The following is a 24,919-nucleotide window of genomic DNA, read 5'->3' as shown; positions in this document are numbered from 1 at the left end:
ACCTTTCCTTCTTGCTGGAAATTTGCTCTCATTCAGCCAGTCCCAAAGAAGGGTGACCATTCCCAACCCCGTACCTATCATCCAATTGCTTTAGCATCTTGTATCTCAAAAGTTTTTGAGTCAGTTCTTAAAAAAAAAAAATTTAAAGCATCTTTCCTATCACAACCTTCTTTCTGATCGTCAGTATGGGTTCCATCAGGGACGCTTCACTGGCGATCTTCTCATCTGCCTTTCAGACTCCTGGTCATCCTCCTTTCGGGGCTTTGGCAAAAGCTTTGCCATTGCACTTGACATCACAAAGGCATTTGATCGAGTCTGGCATAAATCGTTAATTTCCAAACTGCCCTCTTATGGTTTGTATCCTTCTATCTGTGCCTTCATCTGTAGTTTCCTTTCTGGTCGTTCTGTAGCTGCTGTTGTAGACAGCCATCGTTCTTCTAAATCTATCAACGCAAGGTGTTCCTCAGGGCTCTGTCCTATCACCAACTGTCTTCCTTTTGTTCATCAATGAATTTCTAAGCTGTCCACTTATATGCTGATGATTCCATCCTTCACCTTTCCATTCAGTTCCCGCAACGTCCATCTCAGCAGTTACTTCAGCAAACATGGGATGAGGCTATGGCATACCTAATGTCTGACTTGGCTTGTATCTCTGCCTGGGGTAAAAATAATCTTGTTGTTTTTAATGCATTAAAGACTTAGTTCTTACGCCTATCAACCTGACAAAATCTTCCACAGGAGTACCCACTAATGTTTAATAATATCCAGCTCAATCCTGCATCATCCTTGAACATGCTTAGGGTTGCATTCACACGGGACTTATCTTGGAAAGATCATATGACATCCCTTGTAAAATCTGCTTCCAAGAGATTAGGTGTGCTAAGTCAACTCTGTTCCTTCTTGAACCCTGCACAGTCATTGACGTTATACACGGGTTTTATTTGCCCCTGTGTAGAGTACAATTCTCATGTGGGGAGGCTCCCCACATACAGCTCTTCTCAATAGGGTGGAGTCAAAGGCTTTTCGTCTCATTAACTCTCCTCCTCTTACTGATTTCCTTCAACCTCTGTCTCTTCGCCGCCTCTATATCTCTTTTCTGTCGCTACTTCAATGGTCACTGCTCCTCTGAACTGTCTGCTTGCTTCCCTCCACCTCTACGACGGGCACATAGCACCCATCTAGCATCAATCTCTCATCCCTTTTCTGTCCTACTGCCTAATGCAAGAGTTTACTGTTACTTCCAGTCTTTCATTTATGCAACAGATCGTCTCAGGAACTGTCTCCCTCTGTCTCTATTTCCTACAGTACTTCCTATGATCTCCAGTCTTTCAAATGCAGTGTGTCCTGGCATCTGGAAATGAACGGATCTTGAATTTTGCTCTCTATTGTATTGTTTTTGTTTTTTTTCTTGGAAAGAACAGTTTGTAGGCTCCTGGCCTTTAGTTCCTTCTTCCTTGCATAAAAGAAAAAGAAAAACTGATTGGCAACCCATTCATTCATCCTCCTGGAAGACACAAAAAATGTGTGAATGCGTCATGGGCTGCAGTCGTTCCAACTACCAGACCCAAGCCACACTGTTATATTGTTCCAGGTTCATATGTTGCCAAAAGTACAATGTGGCTTCTTTTTATTAGTTGAGAGGCAGAAGAGAGAGTTATATGTAGAAAGAAAGAGAGAGGTGAAAAGATTAGTAAGAGAGAGTAAGAAGAGAGTGGATGAGGAATTTGGAAGGAATTTGAGTGTAAAGTGGAGGGACTGTAAGAAAATGTTCTGGAAAGAGGTGAGGAGAGTAAGACAGGGTGGAAGTGAGGTTAGCAGGGGAGTGAAAGATAAAAATGGTAGATTACTAGTAGAGAAGGGAGAAAAAATGAGCAGATGGAGAGAACACTTTAAGGAATTGTTGAACGTAGAGGATGGAAGTAATGCGAGTATAAGTGGCTGGGTAATGGCTGGGAGAAGGAGGGAGGTGAGAAGACAGGAAGAAATCAGTAGGATAGAAGTCGTGGAAGCAATGAAGAAAGTCAAATTGGGGAAAGCCCCAGGAATTGATGGAGTGTGTGGTGAAATGCTGAAGCATGGGGGAGAGATAGTAGTAGAATGGATGTGGAAGATGTGCAGATTGGCCTGGGAGGAAGGTAGAGTCCTGGAGGATTGGAAGTCAGGTATAATAATTCCCTTGTACAAAGGAAAAGGGGAAAAAGAAGTGTATGGTAATCATAGGAGCATTTGTCTTCTTAGTATAATAGGAAAAGTGTATGTAGGATGTTTATTGACAGTTAGAGAAAGAACAGAGAAATTAGTTGGAGAAGAACAGGGAGGCTTTAGGAAGGGAAGAGGTTGTGTAGGTCATATATTCATTCTTAGATCTTTAGTGGAAAAGTTTCTAGAGAAAGGAAAGAAGTTGTATGCAGCTTTCATGGATTTGGAGAAAGCCTATGACAGGGTGGATAGACAAGGATTGTGGAAAGTATTAAGAATATATGGAGTAGATGGGAAGTTGTTGAATGGTGTGAAGAGTATGTATGATGGTGCGAAGGCTGCAGTGTGTGTGGATGGTGAACTAAGTGAATTTTTCTCTTTGAAGGCTGGGTTGAAACAGGGATGTGTCATGTCTCCATGGTTATTCAATCTGTATATAGATTGAGTAATAAAAGAGGTACAAGGTAGGATAGTGGATGTTGGAGTGGCCATGGTGAGAGAGGATAGTGTTTGGAAACTCCCTGTACTGTTGTTTACAGATAATACTGTGTTGTTGATTGAAGACGAAGGGGAGCTGCAAGGGTTGGTGAATGAGTTTGGGAGAGTGTGTAAGAAACGGAATCTAAAGGTGAATGTAGGGAAGAGTAAAGTGATGGTCTTTGAGAGAGGTGAAGTCAGTGAATGTACACAAGCAGGTTGGATGGTGAGGAATTGGAAATGTGAGTACGTTTAAGTACTTGGGCAGTGTGATGAGTAAGGATGGAGGTTTGGAGGGTGAAGTGCTTGAAAGGGTACAGCAGGGAAGAAAGGTTGCTGATTCTTTGAAAGCAGTGATAAGAAACAGGGAAGTGAGCATGGAAGTGAAAAAGTTAATACGTGACAGCTTTGTGATACCAACTCTAACGTATGGAAGTGAAGCTTGGACATTGTTGGAAAGACACAAGTCAAGAGTGAGAGCAGTGGAAATGAGATATTTAAGAGGAGCCTGTGGAGTCACATGGAGAGACAGGCTGACGAATGAGGATATAAAGGAGCGTTGTGGTGTGGATGTGGATGTGGATGTGATAGGAAGCGTTATGAGGAACACACTGAGGTGGTTTGGCCATGTGGAGAGGATGGAGGGTGAAAGACTGACGAAGAGAGTGTATGTGAGTGAGGTGGAGGGGGGAAGAGGGAGGGAGAGGCTGAGGATGAGATGGAGGGATGGGGTGGAGAGGTATATGAGAGAGGGGGGTGTGAGTTGGGAGCAGGGGAGCGATATGGCGGGGGACAGGGCGACATGGAGGCGTTTTGTTTGTGGCCACCCCAGACGGGATTGAGGCATCTGGCAATAGATAGATAGATAGATTTTTTAGTTATGCAATATGATCCTTTTCCATGCCAATTGTGTCCAGGAAATTTTACATACAGTACAGAAAGTTGTGAGTGATGTAGCAGGTCAGTTCTTTTCATTTTATTTTGTAATTATATCACATTGCCATCAGTTCTGTTCACTTTATTCTGTAATTAAATAACACTGCCATCAGTTCTGTGACACTGCCATCTGTGATATTAACTATATATTCTTTTTCATCCTGATTGTGCCAGATGTATCCAGAACATTTAACATCCAACAATGAAAGTTTTGTGAATGACGTTGTGGCAGAGCAGTTCTCTTCACCCCTCCGCTGCGACCCATGGGAGAGAGGGACGTGGAATGAGACATCCACCAGGTGCGGTGTTATTGCACGCAAGATCGGTATTTACCCCATGTGGACCAAGGATGGCAGGAGACTCTTGACAACACTGTTACAGGTATGTTGGTGTTGTTACTGTGGATTCTCTGAATGTGACCTAGGTGGACTACGGGCAACTGGACACTTCAGCTGGGCATTCCTAGAAATTTTAATGTTGAGGTTACATTAGAAGTACAGTATGTCTGCATTGTGGAAGTGAAGTTGTTCTTGTCATAATTGTGGCCTCAGGTCCATCTGGATCTGAGCATGGTGGATTGCAGGATAAGTTGAGTGCTTCCAGAGATCATAATATTATGTTGAAAGTTTTTGGTAGGTTGGGGGTGTCCACCATCCACTCATTCAGTGTAGTGCAGCCTTCTGGAGATTCTACACTGAGTGATGAGCCTAATAGTTTCCAGTAATTCAGGAAACCAGTTACCATGGTGGGTAGGAACCATGTAATCCAATATTCTTTGCAGGCACAAGCAAAAGGGAGGGGGATTTGGCCAGGTTAGAGACCCTCTCTCAACACACACACACACACACACACACACACACACACACACACACACACACAGGGAAGAGGAAGAAAAGGTTAGGTTCGTAAGACTCGAGAGAGACACGAACCTGGTGAGAGGAATATTAGGCAAGATTGACCCCGAAGGAGACAAGTGGGTAAAAGAAATTGAGGAAGTAAGGAGGATAGGGCCATACAAGAAAGGGGAAACAAGACCAATGAGAGTCAAGTTTACATCAGAAAGTGTAATAAATGAGATACTTAAAGTGACCTGGAAATTAAGCAAAGAGGCGGGGATGGAAAATATTATAATAAGAAAAGATCTGAATGAAGAAGAAAGAGAAGTTTTAAAATCATTAAAGGAAGAAGTAAAAGAAAAAAATGATAAGAGGACAGAGGAAGAATGTAATACTTTTTTTTGGAGAGTATTGGATATGAAAGTAAGGAAATAGTATTTAAGGAAATAGAAGTGAAGGAAAATAAGGGGGATGGCTGTGAAAGATCAGAAGTTGAGGAAGTGGTACGGACAGAGAGTAAGAGAGAAGAGGGTATTAAAAACATCAAAAATAATTTGAAGGTGATATGTACTAATGTTGATGGTTTCATATCGACAAGGATCGAAATTAACGATTTCTTAAGAGAACATGAACCTGATGTCATGTGCTTTGTAGAGACCAAATTAAGAGAAGATATTGATGTTCATTTGGGAGATGGTAAATACAAACTGTGGAGAAAAGACAGAAAAGAAAAAAAGGGAGGAGGAGTGATGATAGCAGTGAAGAACAACATAAATGTAGATACTGTGGAAATGGGAGAAGGCAGGGCTGAAGTGATGTATATGAAATTAGAAACTGGAGAGAATGTTAAGAGAGATATGGCGGTAGTGTATGTTCCCCCAAAGACGAGAGCATGGAAGGATGACGAATACCATGAGATGTTGTCAGATATGGCTAGCTATTTGCAAAAAATAATTGAGAAAAGCAATATTATAATTTTGGTGGGTGACTTTAACTGTAAAGAGCTGAACTGGGAGGAATGGTACTCGGGAGGCGGCGAGGATTTGTGGGGCACTATGTTATTAAATATAATAATGAATAATGTGATGACGCAATGGGTCAAAGAAGAGACACGGTTTCGAGGTGAGGACACACCAGCAAGGTTAGATTTACTGTTCACCAAAGAACCTGATGTAATAGAATCATTGAAATATCTCTGTCCTTTAGGAAAAAGTGATTATGTGGTCATTGAGTTCCAGATGTTAATAGGGAACATCGAGCCAAGAGACGAGCTTCATAGACAGGGAAGATACAACTTTGGGAAAGCAAATTTTACAGGATTGAGAAACTTTTTTGAAAATGCGGATTGGAGAAAATTCAGAGAAACAAGAGAGATACAGAGGAAGTGGGATATCTTTCTAGACCTCTATAATTTGGGAGTGGAAAAATTTGTACCAAGAGTAAGAGGGAAAGAAAACAGGAAAAAGGAGTGGTTTAATAGAAGGTGTATGATAGCAAAAAAAGAGAGAGATAAGGCATGGAACAATTGGAGAAAGAGAGGTAACAACAGAACAAAGGAAGAATATAAAAGAACAAGAAATGAATACACACGAATACGTAGAGAAGAAGAAAGGAATTTTGAAAAAGGTATAATAGACAAATGCAAGGATGAACCCAAACAGTTTTATAGAGTTGTTAATGGCAAACTGAAACAAAAGGAAGGCATCACCAAACTGAAAGTAGAAGGAGAGGTCTTTAAGGATGCGGCAATGCAAGCAGAAATAATGAACAAACGTTTCCAGTCAGTTTTCACTAAAGAAAAGGAGCTTGTGGAAGGGGAGGGAGTGATTAGAAATGTTCCGGTGATAAAAGATATAAAAGTGGAGGTACAGGAAGTGTATAAATTACTGGAAACTCAAGATGTAAGGAAAGCCCCAGGACCTGATGGAATTTCTAATTGGGTACTGAAGGAATGCAGGGAACAACTGGCGGATAAAATCCACAGTTTAATCGTATGCTCACTGGAAGAGGGGTAAGTGCCACAAGAATGGAAGAGGGCAAATGTGTTACCAATTTACAAGGGAGGAAACAGGGAAGAACCCCTGAATTATAGACCAGTGTCTCTAACCAGCATGGTCGCAAAATTGTGTGAGAGAATCCTGAAAGACAGATGGGTAAAATATCTGGAAGAGATGAATATTTAGGCTGAATGTCAGTTTGGATTCAGAAGTGGAAGGTCATGTGTTTCTAACTTGTTGAGTTTTTACTCAAGAGCGATTGATGTGGTACAGGAGAGATGGTTGGGTGGATTGTGTGTACTTAGAGAAGGCCTTTGACAAGGTACCTCATAAGAGACTAATGTGGAAACTAGAATATATAGGAGGACCGAAGGGGAAACTTCTGGAATGGATGAGAGACTTTTTGAGAGACAGACAACTGAGGACAGTAATAAAGGATAGGATGTCTGGATGGAGGGAAGTAACTAGTTGAGTCCCTCAAGGCTCGGTGTTGGCGCCAGTAATGTTCCTGATTTACGTAAATGATATGGTAGATGGAGTGAACAGTTATGCAAGTCTGTTTGCTGATGATGTAAAGATCTTGAGGAAGGTAGAGGTTGAGGAGGATTGTAAAATACTGCTGGAGGATTTGGATAGGATACACGATTGGAGCCGGATGTGGGAAATGAAATTTAATGTAAAGAAATGTGAAATATTAGAAATGGGTAAAAGTACCAGGAGGCCATCACTGAATTATTTGTTGGGTAATGAATTAATCACAAAAAGGAGAGAAGAGAAAGATTTGGGAGTGCTGGTCCAAGATAGTTTGTCACCAGAAAAGCACATTAACAAGATAGTTGGAGAGACTTCTAAACTCCTGACTAACATAAGAGTAGCATTTCATTATATGGATGAGGAGATGATGAAAAAATTAATAATGGCCATGATCCACCCCAGGTTAGAAAATGCAGCAGTAGTGTGGTCCCCACACAAAAAGAAAGATATAAACAAGATTGAGAGAATACAAAGAACAGCAACCAAGATGGTCCCCAGTCTGACACCTGTCATACAGAGAGAGGCTGGAAAAGCTGGATTTGCCTTCCTTAGAGGAAAGGAGAAAGAGGGGAGACATGATTGCAGTGTTCAGGACCATGGTGGGAGTAGATAAAATTGACAAAGAAGATCTGTTTGTATAGGATAAGAGAGCAACAAGAGGACACGGAATGAAATTGAAAAAGTCAAGCTGCTTGAAGGATATCAAGAAATATAGCTTTCCTTACAGAAGTATAGACTTATGGAATAGCCTGGACAAAGAGATCGTCCAGTCTAAAAACTTAAACGAGTTTAAAGCTAAATTTGACTTACTGACAAACAGCGACGGGAACCCACGAGCATAGTACATTCCGTGTATATCACAGTTAGGTATATTAGGTAAATACTTAAATATTTGGAACGACTTAGACGAAAAGGTGGTGCATGAGAAAAACATTCATGTGTGTAAAGATAGACTTGATAAATGTGGATATGGAGACAGGACAACACGAGGATTGCTCAATTCCTGTATACTACAAATAGGTAAACAAATAGGTAAATACACACACACACATGGAGGTGGACAGCTTACACACCACCACCTTCCTATCTCATCACCACCACCCTTCCTCCCTCCCTGTCCCTCATACTCACCACCTGCCCATCTTCCTCCCTCCCTGTCCCTCACACTCACCACCTCCCTATCTTCCCTAACCACCACCCTTCCCTCCCTCCATCCCCCTCACACTCAGAACTACTCTCCCTTCTACCGTACCCTCCCTTCCCCTCACCACTACTTACTCTACCCTCCCTCCCCCTCACCACCACCACCACCTTTTCCTCGCCACGATTTCCTCACTCTCCAGCACTAATATTCTCCCTCCCATTCTCACCATTATAACTCCTAAACCCATTTTCAGTTGATTTACTTTTTCCATCAGTGGGTAGAATAGTTGATGGAGAGGTATTAGTCAGTGAAATGTTGTAATAAAATAAGGATATAAATGATTTAAGTACTGGTATTTCTTCATTCAGTAATTATTCAATGCCTAATTATTACTGGTTATACATGCAAATAACAGAAATGGTACCATTATAGCAACATGCTTTCTAGAGCAACTGAACAAACAGGTTTTTTGAAACCATATTGTAGTTGAACCATGACCAGAATATGGGTCATGTTTGTGGATAGTTCGATTCCCGGATGCATATTCCCTATGTTTGTTGCTATTCAGCACTTTTGCGAGATGCTTGAGCGGCGGATGATGCTCAAGTTGTAGCTCACAAACTAACCATATGATTATATCACATGCCCTAGATATCATCACTTTTTTTTTTTCTTCTTTTAAATCATTGTTTATGGGACTCTTTATTTTCTGTTGAGTGTTGCTGCCAACAATTTTTTTTTTTTTAATTTGGTTTCCTGTACACCAGGAAACCATTTACTATGCTGGGTGGTAACCATATTACCAAATTATGGCACCTGGTGGTTTACTGGTAATTTTGGCGCTCCAATCGGATTGAGCCGGTGAAGGTTTATATCCGAGAGGTGGTTGGGATTTATTCCTCACGTAATGCCACTCAGGGATAAGTGAGGCTGGTCACTGTCATCTTAAATGTCAGGATCAACTTGCCTAGCCCCGGGCATCTACGCTCCTCATGGGGCAACGTGGGACTGGATGACGATGATGATGATGAAGATGGCTCTAGGGGATTAGTTTGGTAGGGGTTAATGAAAACTAAATACTGTTCAAGTGGTCTCTTATAAGCTAGATGAAACCATCTGGAAATAGTATGTATGAATAAAAATGCTGTTCTGTGGCTGAAAAAGTTGGTAAGGTGATACCCTTTTTCAGGTACAAGACAGCCTTTTGCAAAATGAATTCTTTTGATAGCAACAAAACTAAGAGAAAAAAAAAATGATGCCGACTGAATAATTTTTATAATAATTACTTTCTTTTTCAGGTGTCAGACAACCATGTTGTTAAGTACATCCCTCCTGAAGACCTAAAGGAGCACAAGAAGAAGAGGCGGCCAGTGGAGATGGGTGCAATGGTGGTAGGAGCAGACTCAGTGGACCCTCGCATGGTATGTCATTGTTCCATGTATGATTTTAAGTCATGGAGTTGTTTCCATGACAGCATAGGAGATTATAATTTGTGTTTTAACTTGGCCCACATTTGTCCTTTTTGCATTTTTTTTCTTTTTAGCAGAAGATGAATGGAGGAAAGAAAAACTAATTAAAAAAAAAAGATAATCCATACAGCAAATTATAGGTGTCCTCCATTCATTAAATAATCTGTAACAGTTTGACATGAACATCTGTGGGTTGAAGTTTAGGGGGGGAAACAATTCTGGGGAAGTGAGTTAAAAAAAAAGATGTGGTCTTGGGAATGAAATAATTTTGATAAGCAGAAGTTCAGCAATATGGCAATGTGACAGTCCAGTCATGAGCACCACCAGATGCCGGTCTAGCACAGGGGAAGGCGTGGAGCAGTGGCACAATGGATGCAACTTCATCCGAGCATTTGCCATAAAAGTATGTAAAATAATGCAAGGGAGGCAACATTCCTTCTTTACTTGTAGGGGAGTAGTTCATCTGTGATTGCAGGGTTATTAATAATCTTACAGCTTTGTTCTGAATTTTGTCCGTTTGTTTTAGTGCAACCTTTCCACATCCGCTTCGTAAGGGTGAGCAGTATTCCAGCTGAGAGCACACATGACTTGTAAATTAATTAACTGCTCATCAGTGAAGTAGCTAGTTCCAGAATCTGTACAATAATCCTAGTTTCTTTGAAGCAATTTTAGCAAGTGATCTAACATGAGAGGTCCAGCTGAGGGTAGTGATTGAGTTAGGAATATTAGTAGCTATCTGTCTATCTATCTATTGCCAGATGCCATAATCCCGTAAGGGGTGACCATTTGACTTTGTGTTATTGGTTTTATGGGGAGGGGCACTAACCCTCCACCAACCCACTTGTTGACACATAGGGAGCACGTATGGGTTGGTTATATGGCTACCACCCAGCGTTGTAAATGGTTTCTTGGCTTACAGGAAACCATTTGGCTTGTCAGTCAATGTAAAGCCACCTGTAAAGGAAAGAAGAGCAATAAGAAGTGACAGGAAAGATGGGAGATATAGGAAGAGAGGAGGGCAGGCACAGAAAAAGAATGATAAAGGATAAGGAAGAAGTAGGCAGCACAACATCAAGTGAGTGGATGATGGTCGCCACCACCTAGCACTGATGGTAATATAGGAATCAGGCAGTATCTCTGTTAGTCTGTCTATCTATCTATAGCCCGATGCCCTAATCCCGCAAAGGGTGGCCGCAGACAAAACACCTCCAAGTCGCTCTGCCACCCACCATTTGGCTGCCCTCCCTCCAACTTACTCCCCCCTCCTCATATACCTCTCAACTCCCTCTCTGCACCTCATCCTCGGCCTCCCCCTCCCCCCACTTCAACTGCATACACCCTCTTACTCAGTCTTTCATTCTCCATTCTCTCCACATGTCCGTACCACCTCAGTGTATTTCTCCTAATTTTCTCAATCACATCCAAATCCACCCCACAACGTTCTTTCACTTCATCATTCGTCAACCTGTCCCTCCATGTCACTCTACATGCTCCTCTCAGGTAATTCATTTCCACTTCTCTTTTGACTTGTTCCCCTGTATCAAGGTCCACACCTCGCTTCCATACGTCAGGGTAGGGATCACAATTCTATCATGCAGTGACTTCTTAACTTCCATACTCACCTTGCTATTTCTCATCACTGTTTTCAGTGAACCAACAACCTTCCTTCCCTGCTGTACCCTTTCACGCACTTCATCCCTAAAACTTCCATCCTTACTCAACACACTATCCAAGTACTTGAATGCACTCAAAGTCTCCATATCCTCACCATCCATCCTCACTGTGCATTCTGTGACTTCATTCCTCTCAAACACCATAACTTTACTCCTGTTTACATTATCTTTCAGATTCCTCTTCTTACACACTGTTCCCAAATTCATTCACCAAACCTTGCATCTCCCATTCATCTTCACTCAACAATACTGTATCATCAGCGAACAGCAACACTAGAATCTTCCACACCTCACCCTCATTCATTAGAGCCACCCCCACATCCACTGCCCTATTTTGCACCTCCTTTACAGCTCCATCCATGTATATATTAAACAGCCATGGAGACACCACACATCCCAGTTTTAGTCCCACATTTAGATAAATGAACTCACTCAGCTTACCATCCACTCACACCGTAGCCCTAGCTCCTTCGTACACAAATTTCTAACTATTTACACCAAACTACATGCATAGTACACACTACACTTCCTTTTCAAAAAAAAAAAAAAAATCATGGCGTCTTATCACCCAGCCTCGGAGTTCCCGGGGTGGGGTGGGGGGGGACCATCAATGCCCCCACCTTCTGCCCCTCTCCCGGTGACGACTCGAGGTGCCTGGAACCACTGTCTGACTCTCTTCTTCTTCATTTCTGCAACATTCGCAGCCTTTTCTCTAACTTTCTCTGTTGAGCACCACCTCTCTTCCTCTAAACCTCACCTTCTTTTTCTAACTGACACTCAGCTGTCTGAGGCAACTGACAGCAAACCCTTTTCTGTATCCTCCTACTTTCTCTATACTCATTTCAAAGCCAAAGGTGGCTGTTGTGTATATATGTGCAACGACTTATCTTGCTCTCGTGTTCCTAAACTCGATTCTTCTGAATTCTGTACACTCTGGCTTCGGCTTTCCTGTCATTCTCTGACTAAATTTATCTGTGCTGTTTACCTATCCCCTAATTCTGCTGACTATCAAAAATTCTTCGACTATCTTACTTCTACGATGGAACACATTCTATCCATTTCTCCTTTCTCTGAAATCTCCATTCTAGGAGATTTCAATGTTCACCACCACCTTTGGCTCTCCTCTCCTTTCACTGATCCACCTGGTGAACAAGCCTACATCTTTTCTATCCTTAACCCCTTAACCGCGGGGCGTCACTTTCGTGACGCTTGGGAGCAAGGGATCATACCGCGGGGCGTCACTTTTGTGATTCTGTGTTATTTTGAATTCACCCGGGCTTTCAAGTGGTGGCTTGTATCATCTATCAGTACTGCCAATGTCCAACACTAGTCAGCACTCCTAATCTCATCTGTACTCCCATCCATTGTTGACAGTTTAGCCATTTCTCCCCGTTCTTGACTCCCCTCCCTACCCCCCCCTCCATTACCCTATCCTCTTGTCTGCCCGGCCGTGCTACACTAAGTAAATCTTCCCTGTAATTTTTCAATGATTTCAGCCATTGAAATAAGCCCTATGCCCAATTCTTATATCAAATAATACAGGTAAGCCCTTAATTCATGCGAGGGTTACGTTCCCAGACCCTTCGCGTATGTGGTAAATTCACGTATACATTCTGCCCTTGTGTGCACATAATTACGCATGTCTACTAAGTATATTACATCTGAATAATACTGTTTATGCATTACATACACCTTATAAACTAGCATAAAGTATGAAAAACAACAAAAATGTAAGAAATTTAACACTGAAACCTGACAAGCACAAGCGTAGGTGGAGACACTTCAGCAGTCTGGTGCACAAACCCTCACTGCCTCCCATATGCTACATTCTGCCTTCTTTATTGTCCAAACAGTTGACTCATTCACCCCAAACATATGGTTCCAAGCCAGTTCACAGGCGTAGGTGAAGACACTTTAGCACAGTCTGGTGCATTAGCCCTCACTGACTCCTGATTGCTATGTTCTGTCTTCTTTATTGTAAGAACAGTTGACTCACCCCAAACACACGGTTCAGAGACAATTCACCATGAAGTCAATTCACCATCAAAACATGGATGATTCTGTCATTTTATGATTATACTTATTATTGATTAATTAATACTTTAATAACTAATTTCCAGGTAGATTTTATATCTCATATAAATAAAAAACTAGTGTACTTTACTTGCTAAATAAACTGGTATGTAAATAAATGATGGGGAATCGTCCTGACGGAGAATTGTCGCCGACATTCCTCCCTTAAGTTTGTCCAACACTTTAACTTTCTCTGTCAGCAACATCACTTTACTAGTCCGTTTTGGTGTGTTACCACATGCATCACTAACACTACGCTTAGGCCGCAGGTTGGCAGACAAGGCAAGCAATCACTGGAAGGCAGAAAAATAAGCCACAAATAACAATTCGCGAGTCATGCATGGTTCGACCGTCGGATTCAAACTGACTGTGTGGACCGACCTTCCGCACACACACACACACACATATATGTATGCACACAGGCAGCAGGTAGGCATTTTTATATTTTATTTATTTCTCTTTTATATTAAAATTATTTATTTGAATACTATAATTTTGTTTTAATTGTACGAAAAATTCGTGGATAACCGAAATCGCGTGAAAAAGTTCGCATGAATTAAGGGCTTACCTGTATATACAAAAAAGAAATAAGGTAAGTGATAGTGCCATACACCTGGAATTGGCTAATTATCACTTGACAACACCTCACGTGCACTCGTTTGCTAATTTTCGCTGTTTATTTCCCCTTGAAATATGCCATATAATCTATTTTTGTAATAAATATACATATAAGGAGGGATGGGAGAAGCCTAAGTGATATTTACATTCACCTGGAACTACCTAATTTATAATGTATTGTCTAGATTTCCTGCCAATCATTTCACTGCTATATATTAGCTGCTGTCAAGAGGCTAACATTGGCAGTAATACATTTCCCTAGGTAGGCCACCACCCCGGCCCACCCTTATCAGTTCACTCTCATCTTCCAATTTGAAGGTACGTCTGTTTACTCTTGCTGACTTCAGGCACGTTTCACCTCCATGCAAAGGGCCCTGTGACCTTTACCCCCTACTAAACCTCATGTGGAAAGAGGTAAAGGGCCGACAATTGATAAAAGAGTGACTGCGATCTTTCTATTGAGTAAAACAGTGCAAGTGGAATTGTAAATAATGTGTAATGTGTAAAAAGCAAGTGAAAGTAATGATTATAAATATATATGTGAACAGTGGAAAATAGTTTTATAAGTTACTTCAAGTGACAGTACATAACACAGTGTAAATAAAATAGAAACGTAAATAACGTAAATAAAATAGAGTACGTAAATAGAAATGTAAATGAGTAGTGTTATAAGAATACGAGTATATACCCTAGGAGTAATGAAAGTGAAAGTTTCACTCTAGTATGTATGAATACTATGAGTTATGAGAGTGAAGGTGAAAGTGACATTCACTCTCAATGCTAGTATACAGGACGAGAAACTGAATGCTACGTATTTTGCTGAAAGAAATTGAATCCCTACAGTGACAATAAACTAATACTACTGAAGGAAGCTTATGGATAAAGACTGTAGATATATGTAAGTGTTATATAGTAATAGAAATATAAAGTGTGAGGGGTTTTATGAATAATAAATGACAGAATACCAACAGCGAACTAGCGCAAGTGGGAAGGTCATATGCGCTCGTAATTTTCATTGCTTTCACAGTGGTTTTTATTTGGAGTATGGATCCCAAATTACTTGATAATCATAGAGTAGTGTTTATAGTGTTAATATCTGGCTGTGGTAATCATATTACAGGTTGTCGGGAAGTGTAAAGTGGAGACTTCATTACCCAACTTCAGAGGTCTCCACAAGTCCTACGGTAATCGACGAAGGCTCAACAAACATCCCAGGAGAAAGCTGAAGGTATGTGCCATATGCATATTTGATTTTAATATTCTAGGACTAATAACTGATTTTTGGCAAATATTTTTTGAGAGTCTGTCGGAGCCCGAATAACCCCGCGGGACATGCAAAACATTGGGAAACATGCCCGCGGTGTAAGGGTTAATGACCTAGAGCAGCTTGTACAGCACCCTACCCGTATCCCAGACCGCCGTGAAGAGAGCTCCAACATACTTGACCTCTTCCTTACAACTAATCCTTCTGCATACACTGTTAATCTTCTCTCTCGGTTGGGCTCCTCTGATCACAACCATATCACCTTAACATGTCCTATCACTCCGGTATGTCCTGTGGACCCTCCAGGGAAACGTCGCCTGTGGCATTTTGGAGCCGTGGATTGGAGGCCCTCAGGCAGTACTTCTTTGATTTTCCCAGGAATGATTATTGCTTCCATAGCCGGGAGCCATCTGAGTGTGCCTTGCGAATTACAGAGGTTATTCTCTTGGGCATGGAAGCATACATTCCTTTCTCATATCCTTTGACTAACGTAAGAAAGCCTTGGTTTAATCACGCTTGTTCTAATGCTGTCCGCAACAAGGAGAGGGCCTACAAAAGGTATCGGAGCCAACTCACCCCTGAATCACATCATCTTTACGTTTCTGCCCGGAATCGTGCTAAGTCTGTTCTTCGGTCTGCTAAAAATAATTTCATCCGTACTAAATGCTCTCAACTCTCCAACTCGAATTCTTCCCACTCCTTCTGGCACCTTGCCAGAAACCCTTCTGACAACTTTACCTCATCATCCTTCCCTCCTCTTTTCTACTGTGATGGTTCTGTAGCTATTTCTTCTACTGATAAAGCAGATCTCTTCACACAGACTTTCTCCTCCAATTCCACCTTAGACGATTCCGGTGCTGATCCTCAATTACTTCCCACCTCTGACTTCCTCATGGCTGACATTAAAATTTCTTCAGCTGACGTAGTCAGGTCAGGTGCGAGTAAGGGGATTGGTCTATTATGATGTGACAAGGGTAAACCAGCTCTACTGTCGGGCCCTGCTGCGGATGTCACTGATTGCACTGCGCAGTTGACCCATGTGTGGTGTGGTGCGGTGAGGATCTGTCCCTTCTCCCCTTTGGGGCTAAGATGCGATTGACTTTGTTTGAATGGATGAGTAAATGGGGAGTGTGTCGTCCTGTCTCGGCTACCTCCCTTTCCATGGGGGAAGCAGCCTAGGTATATAGATAGATAGATGATGTATTTTCTGCCATCACTGGCCTCAATACTAACAAGGCATATTGACCTGATGGAGTCCCTCCTGTTGTTCTCAAGAACTGTGCTTCTGTGCTTACACCCTGCCTAGGGAAACTCTTTCGCCTTTGTCAACTTGTACCTTTCCTTCTTGCTGGAAGTTTGCTCTCATTCAGCCAGTCCCAAAGAAGGGTGACCACTCCCAACCCTCCAATTATCGTCCAATTGCTTTGACATCCTGTATTTCAAAAGTTTTCGAGTCAGTTCTCAATAGAAAAATTTTAAGGCATCTTTCCTATCACAACCTTCTTTCTGATCGTCAGTACGGGTTCCATCAGAGATGCTCCACTGGCGATCTTCTCGCCTACCTTTCAGACTCCTGGTCATCCTCCTTTCGGGACTTTGGTGAAAGCTTTGCCATTGCACTTAACATCTCAAAGGCTTTCGATCGAGTCTGGCATAAATCTTTAATTTCCAAACTGCCCTCTTACGGTTTCTATCCTTCTATCTGTGCCTAAACCTCTAGCTTCCTTTCTGGCCATTCTATAGTCGCTGTTGTAGACGGCCATCATTCTTCTCCTAGATCTATCAACAGTGGTGTTCCTCAGGGCTCTGTCCTATCACCAACTCTCTTCCTTTTATTCATCAGTGACCTTCTAAGGTATACATCTAACCCTATCCACTCATACGCTGATGACTCCACCCTTCACCTTTTCATTCGGTTCCCGCAACGCCCATATCAGCAGTTACTTCAACAAACAAGGGATGAGGCTATGGCACACCTAATATCTGACTTGGCTTGTATCTCTGACTGGGGTAAAAATAATCTTGTTTTTTATGCATCTAAGACTCAGTTCTTACACCTATCAACCCGTCAAAATCTTGCACAGGTACACCCACTAATGTTTAATAATATTAAGCTTAATCCTACATCATCCTTGAACATGCCTGGGGTTTCATTTACTCGGGACTTATCTTGGAAAGATCATATTACATCTCTTGTAAAATCCGCTTCCAAGAGATTGGGTGTGCTAAGCCAACTCCGTTCTTTCTTTACCCCTGCACAATTGTTGATTCTATACAGGGGTTTTATCTGCCCCTGTTTAAAGTACAACTCTCATGTGTGGGGAGGCTCCCCACATACAGCTCTTCTCTATAGGATGGAGTCAAAGGCATTTCGTCTCATTAACTCTCCTCCTCTTACTGACTCCCTTCAACCTCTGTCTCTTCGCCGCACTGTTGCATCTTTATCTCTTTTCTATCGCTACTTTAATGGTCACTGCTCTTCTGAACTGTCTGCATGCATTCCTCCATCTCTAAGACGGACGCCTAGCACCCGTCTAGCAGCAAACTCTCATCCCTTTTCTGTCCAACTCTCTAATGCAAGAGTTAACCATTACTCGCAGTCCTTCATTTATGCAACAGGTCAGCTCAGGAACTATCTCCCTCTGTCTGTATTTCCTGCTGCCTATGATCTCCAGTCTTTCAAATGCAGTGTGTCCAGGTATCTCGAAATGAATGGATCTTGAGTTTGGCTCTCTCTTGTATTTTGTTTTTCTCTTGGAGGGAACTCTTATTGTGGGCTCATGGCCTTTGGTTCCTTCTTCCTTGCATAAAAAAAAAAAAAAAATTACTCCTCACAGCACTCAACAATTTCCCCTCCACTCCATATATTCTTAATACCTTCCACATATCTTGCCTATCTACTCTGTCATGTTTTCTCCAACTCCATGAAGGCAGCATACACTTTCTTTCCCTTCTCTAGATACTTCTCCACTAAACATCTTATAAGAAATATCTGATCTACACACTCTTTTCCCTTCCTAAATCCCCCTTGCTCTTCTCCAACTAGCTCTTCTGTTATATGCCTAACCTTATCAGTGAGTATTCTGCCATATATTTTTCCAGTCACACTAAGAAGGCAGTTACTCCTATGGTTACCACATACTTCTCTCTCCCCGTTTCCTTTATATAAAGGAACAATTATACCTGATTTCCAATTCTCTGAAACCCTTCCCTCTTCCCAAGCCAATCTACACAACTTTCATATCCACTCCACAGCAATCTCACCCCCATACTTCAGCATTTCATCACACACTTCATCAATTCCTGGGGCCCTTCCCATCTTGATTTTCTTTATTGCTTCCACTGCTTCCATCCTACTGATCTCTTCCACCCTCCTCTCATCTCTTCTTCTCCCAGCCATTCCCCAACCACTTATACTCGCACTGCTCTCACTCTCTACATTCAACAAATCCTCAAAGTGTTCCTTCCATCTCTTCATTTTCTCTCTCTTCTCCACAAACAATCTATTATTCCCATCTTTCACTCCCTTACTATTTCCCCTTTCACACTGTCATACTTTCTTTACCTCCTTCCAAAACAATTTCTTACTCTCCCTCCATTTCACACTCAGATTCCTCCCAAACTCTTCATCCACTCTCTTCTTACTCTTCTTCACCAGTCTCTTCACCTCCCTTCTCCTGCTCACATATACCTCTCTCTTCTCTCTCTCATCTTGTCACCTACCTATACTCGCTAGCCATTCACTATATGCCTTCTTCTTGTGTTCCACAGCTCGTTTCACCTCATGATTCCACCTTGCTGTCCCTTGCACTTCCCTGAATCTCCTCACACCACAAACCACCTCGCATGGTGCACCTATCCCTTCCTTGAATATCTTGCATACTTCTTCCATCCCTTCCATCTGCTCTAACTCATACCTTCCCAATCTTTCTTCCACTATACTGTACTTCTATACTCAGCCATTTTCTCACTCTCTTGCAACTTCTCCACTCTTTTCACAGGAGCAGTTTCCTCCTGTCTTCCCCTTTGTCTCTTCATCCATTTTCTTTGCAGCCTTACCTTGGCCATCACTAAGTGATGGTCCGAGACTCCATTCCCCCACCCTCTCCACACTCTTGCATCCAACACTTGTCTTCTCATTCGCTCGTCCACAAACACGTAATCTATCATTGCCTTTCATTCAACAAATTCACCGTTCATCCTTCTCATGACTCTCCATGTATACCTGTGGATCATCTTATGCCAGAAGAAGGTGTTGGCTATTGACAACCCCTTACTACCTCAAATGTCCACCAAAGCACTACCATTCTCATCTGCTTATGCTGGCACACCCCACTGACCAACCACTCCATCCACTCATACATTCCCAGCTTTGCCATTCATGTATTCAGTCAAAAACACTCTCTTGCTCCTCTCAGACTTGTCCATACATGCTTCTACACTCGCCCAAAACTCATCTTTCACTCTCGCCACTTGGTCCTCTGTCGGCGCCTACACACATGCAATTGCCCAAGCTTGTATCCCTACTTTCATCCTCACCTGTACAATCCTTGCACCCACTGTTCCATACTCTCTTATATTCTCCATCCACTGCTTGCTTATCATTAGACATACTCCTTCTCTTGCCCTCTCATTCTCATTAACTCCTGCACATAATCCTTAAACCATACTCCTGTTCTCTTACCCTTTCACCCTGCCATTTAGTCTCGGTCAGTCCACGTACATCCACTCTTGCATCCTCAAGTATTTTAAGTATCTTTCTGTCTTTCATCTCATCATTGACTCCTCTCACATTCTATGTTCCCATCCTTAGAATGTCCTTGATTGTCAACGTATGGTCCGTCCTGGTCCGAGGCTCTTTGTTTGCTTGTTTAGTTAGTTTAGTTCATTTTACGGGGTGTGGCACTGACCCACCACCAACCCTTGTAGTTGCCTCATATGACAAGCAGGGGTACTGGGGGAGTATTTTTGAATCCCTCCTATTAGTAAATTGTATATACTGTATTTGGTTTTCCGAGCATTAAATGAGACATTGTTACTTTGTTCCCATTCAGTGATCTTAGATAAGTCTTTATTTATGGAGGTTGCTCTACTAAGTTGCGAGTTAGAGATATTAAACTTTGTGAATCGGTGTTTAAGTGTGAAGGAACTGTGAAATGTTTAGTCAACTGCATATGAGTTAATGGGATGATGGGTGATAGATGAGAAATCATTTAATATGAGTAGGGTTGGAGCCAGGACTGATACTTGTGGCATGCCAGCATTAATCGAGCAGAAATTTGGAATACACATCATATACTTTTATATTTTTGTCACTGAGATGTGAGGAAATGAGTGGAACGAATGATGATAGGCCATAGCAAAGGAGTTTGGGTAGTAGGGAACATTGCCACACTCTGTCAAAGGCTTAGAAATATCAAGGGCTGCTGCATGGGTTTCTTCATGTTGGGCAGTTGACTTATTTTTTTATTTTTTATTTTTTTTTGAGGGAGAAGGAACCAAAGGCTGAGCTCACATGAACGTTCCTTCAAAAAAAAAAAAAAAGAGAGAGAGAGAGAGAGAGAGAGAGAGAGAGACAGAGAGAGCCAAATTCGAGACCCATTCTTTTTGAGATTCCTGGACACACTGCGTTTGAAAGACTGGAGATCATAGGAAGTAGGAAATACAGGCTGAAGGAGACAGTGTCCAGTCTTGACCTGTTGCATAAATGAAGGACTGGGAATAACAGTTAACTCTTGCATTAGAGAGTTGGACAGAAAAGGGATGAGAGTTTGTTGCTAGACATGTGCTACGCGCCCGTCGTAGAGGTGGAGGGATGCAAGCAGACAGGTCAGAGGAGCAGTGACCATTGAAGTAGTGATAGAAAAGAGATAAAGATGCAACAGTGCGGTGAAGATATAGAGGTTGAAGGGAGCCAGTAAGAGGGGGAGAGTTGATGAGACGAATAGCCTTTGACTCCACCCTATTGAGAAGAGCTGTATGTGGGTAGCCTCCCCACACATGAGAGTTGTACTTTAAACAGGGGCAAATAAAACCTGTGTATAAAGTCAATAACTGTGCAGGGGTAAAGAAGGCATGGAGTTGGCTTAGCACACCATATCTCTTGGAAGCAGATTTTACAAGAGATGCAATATGATTTTTCCAAGATAAGTCCCATGTGAATGAAACCCCAATCATGTTCAAGGATGATCCAGGATTGAGCTGGATATTATTAACCCCTAAACCACGGGCTTGTTTTGCTTTGACGTGCATGTTCCGCGTCCATATTCGCGCTCCGACAGACTCTCTAAAAATATTTGCCAAAAATCAGTTATTAGTCCTACAATATTAAAATTACATATGCATATGGCACATACCTTCAGCTTTCTTCTGGGATTTGTTGAGCCTTCGTCGAGTACCGTAGGACTTGTGGAGACCTCTGAAGTTGGGTAACAAAGTCTCCACTTTACACTTCCCCACAACCCGTAATATGATTACCACAGCCTGATATTATCACTAGAAACACTATTCTATGATTCTCAAGTAGTTTGGAATCCATACTCCAAAAAAAAAACACTGTGAAAGCAATGAAAATTACGAGCCCGTATGACCTTCCCACTTGCGATCGTTTGCCACTGGTGTTCTGTCATTTATTATTCATAAAACCCCTCACACTTTATATTTCTATTACTATATACTGTAACACATATATATATCTACAGTCTTTATCCATAAGTTTCCTTCAGTAATAGTAGTTTATTGTCACTGTAGGCATTCAACTTCTCTTTCAGTAAAATACGTAGCATTCGCTTTCTCGTCCTGTATACTAATGTTGAGAGTGAATGTCACTTTCACCTTCACTTTCATAACTCATAGTATTCATACATGCCAGAGTGAAACTTTCACTTTCATTACTCCTAGTATATATACTCTTATTCTTATAATATTACTCATTTACATTTCTATTTACATTCTCTATTTTATTTACATTATTTACATTTCTGTTTTATTTACACTGTGTTAGGCACTGGCGCTTGCAGTAACTTATAAAACTATTTTCCACTGTTCACTTATATTTACATTCATTGCTTTCACTTGCTGTTTACACATTATTTACACATTATTAACATTTCCACTTGCATTGTTTGCTCACCAGAAAGATCGTAGTCACTCTCTATCATTTTCATTGACAAATTAGCCAGTTCACTTTCCACAGCAGTCAGCCCTTTACCTCTTTCCACATGAGGTTTAGTAGGGGGTAGAGGTCACAGGGCCCTTTGCATGGGGCTAAAAAGCGGCGGAATTTGACAGGCGTGAATCCGACGTACTTTCACCTTGAAAGACGACAGTAAAATGATACTGGTGGCCTGCCTAGGGGGAGTGCAATACTGCCAACGTCAGCCTTGTGACAGCTCCTAATATATAGCTATGAAATGATTGGCAGGAAATCTAGACAATACATAATGAATTAGGTAGTTCCAGGTGAATGTAAATATCACTTAGGCTTCTCCCTTCCGTTCTTATACAGTATATACTTTTATCACGAGAATAGATTATACAGCATATTTCAAGGGGAAATAAACAGCAAAAATTAGCGAACGAGTGCACGTGAGGTGTTGTCAGGTGATAATTAGCCAATTCCAGGTGTATGGCACTCTCATTTACCTTATTTCTTTTTTGTATATATTATTTGGTATAAGAATAGGGCATAGGGCTTATTTCAATGGATGAAATCAGAGAAAAATTCCAGGGAAGATTTACTTAGCGTAGCACGGCCGGGCAGGCGAGAGGAGAGGGTAATGGAGGGGAGGTAGGGAGGGGAGTCAAGAACGGGAAGATATGGCTAAATTGTCAACAATGGATGGGAGTACAGATGAGATTAGGAGTGCTGACTAGTGTTGGACATTGGCAGTACTGATACATGATACAAGCCACCACTTGAAAGCCCGAGCGAATTCAAAATAACACAGAATCATAAAAGTGACGCCCCGCAGTATGATCCCTTGCTCCCAAGCGTCACGAAAGTGACACCCCACGGTTAAGGGGTTAAACATTAGTGGTTACTCATATGGAAGATTTTGACGGGTTGATAGGTGTGAAAACTTAGTCTTTGATGCATTAAAAGCAACAAGATTATTTTTACTTCAGTCAGAGAAACGACCCAAGTTAGACATTAGGTGTACCATAGCCTCGTCCCTTCTATGTTGAAGTAACTGCTGAGATGGACGTTGTGGGAACCGATTGAAAAAGTGAAGGGTGGAATCATCATCGTACGAGTGGATTGGGTTAGATGTACAGCTTAGAAGATCGTTGATGAAGGAAGAGAGTTGGTGATAGGACAGAGCCCTGAGTAACACCAATGTTGATAGCTCTAGGAGAAGAACAATTGCCGTCTACAACAGCAGCTATAGAACGACCAGAAAGGAAGCTAGAGGTATAGGCACAGATAGAAGGATAGAAACTCTAAGAGGGCAGATTGGAAATTAAAGATTTATGCCAGACTTGATCGAAAGCCTCTGAGATGTCGAGTGTTCCTGTTTTTTCTGTTTTTTTATTATTTTTTCAGACATTTCTATATTTTCGTATATTTGTACCCCAATTCCTTTATTTTTCACCAAATTCGTATATTTTTTAATATGCTGCAGATTAAGTACATTGATAGTCAGTACAAATTGGATAATTTGTTATGAAATCTGTGTCAGTGTGCTGAAAATCAATAGCTATAGCTGTAATAAGTATCATTTGCAGGGAAGAATCCTGATAAAGTGTTATCTGTGGTCATCCTGCATTAATCATAATAATTATATACTCTGATGATGCCATGCATTTTTTTCTCCATCCATCCATCATACAATCCTACATTGCCCCATGAGGAGCATAGGAGCCCGGGGCTAGGCAGTTGGTCCCGACATTTAAGATGAGAGTGACCAGCCTCACTCATCTCTGAGTGGCATTACATGAGCAATAAACCCCAACCATCCCTTGGATATAAACCTTCACCGGCTCAATCCGATTGGAGCGCAATAATTACCCACTAAACCACCAGGCGCCAAAATTTGGTTATATGGTTACCACCCAGCGTAGTAAATTATTTCCTGGTGCACAGGAAATCATTTGGCTTGTCACTCAGTGTAGAGTCACCCACAGGCTGAAGGAAGTGGAAAGAATGAAGGAAAGAAAGACAGAAGAGGGAGTTTAAAGTCACCCGTAGGCAGAAGGACGAGGAAAGAATGAAGGAAAGAAAGACAGAAGAGAATGGAAGGAAAGAAGGATGGAGAGGAAAGGGCAGACATCCGAGAGCAGCACTACATTGAGTGAGTTTGCTATTTGCAGATTTTTGATAGCTTTTGAGGACTATAGCTTTTGAGAAATCATGCACAGTGGAAAGACACAGTATAATCCATCTTGGGGGTCCCCAAAAGATGGCAATGGTGACTTCATACATAGTTGGTGTTCTAGCAGCTCTGCATCTGTGTGTTCCGCCTACTGCAAATTGTGTAACAGATATATCAGTTGATAACTCTGATGTAGAACAGTTATTACAGTATGCTAAAACAAAAAATCATATCAAGGTCAGGAATGTTGTTCATAGCCCAGGACAGACCAAACTTGCAGCAACCATGAGAGGAGACACAGAACAGCCTGGAACAAGTGCTAGCTCAACTTTGACCATTTCACACGACACAACAGATGCTCTTAGAGCAGAAACTATCTGAGCTT

At 41.7% G+C, this 24,919-nt stretch overlaps 1 protein-coding gene across 1 annotated transcript in view; it reads left to right on the top strand.

Moving 5' to 3' along the window:
* mRpL3 (mitochondrial ribosomal protein L3) overlaps positions 1 to 24,919 on the top strand; it is a 204,019-nt gene that overhangs the window by 33,510 nt on the left and 145,590 nt on the right. The window contains exons 3-4 of the mRNA XM_080286618.1: positions 3,787 to 3,993; positions 9,422 to 9,544. Coding sequence (XP_080142744.1) covers positions 3,787 to 3,993; positions 9,422 to 9,544 — 330 coding nt within the window. The remainder of the gene's footprint in view (positions 1 to 3,786; positions 3,994 to 9,421; positions 9,545 to 24,919) is intronic.

This window comes from Coenobita brevimanus, chromosome 112 (genome assembly GCF_032717465.1).
Source record: "Coenobita brevimanus isolate Jiangsu-jjx chromosome 112, ASM3271746v2, whole genome shotgun sequence".
NCBI classification, from domain to species: domain Eukaryota; kingdom Metazoa; phylum Arthropoda; class Malacostraca; order Decapoda; family Coenobitidae; genus Coenobita; species Coenobita brevimanus.
Note: the sequence above shows the minus strand (reverse complement) of the source record. Positions and strands in the feature narration are given on the sequence as shown.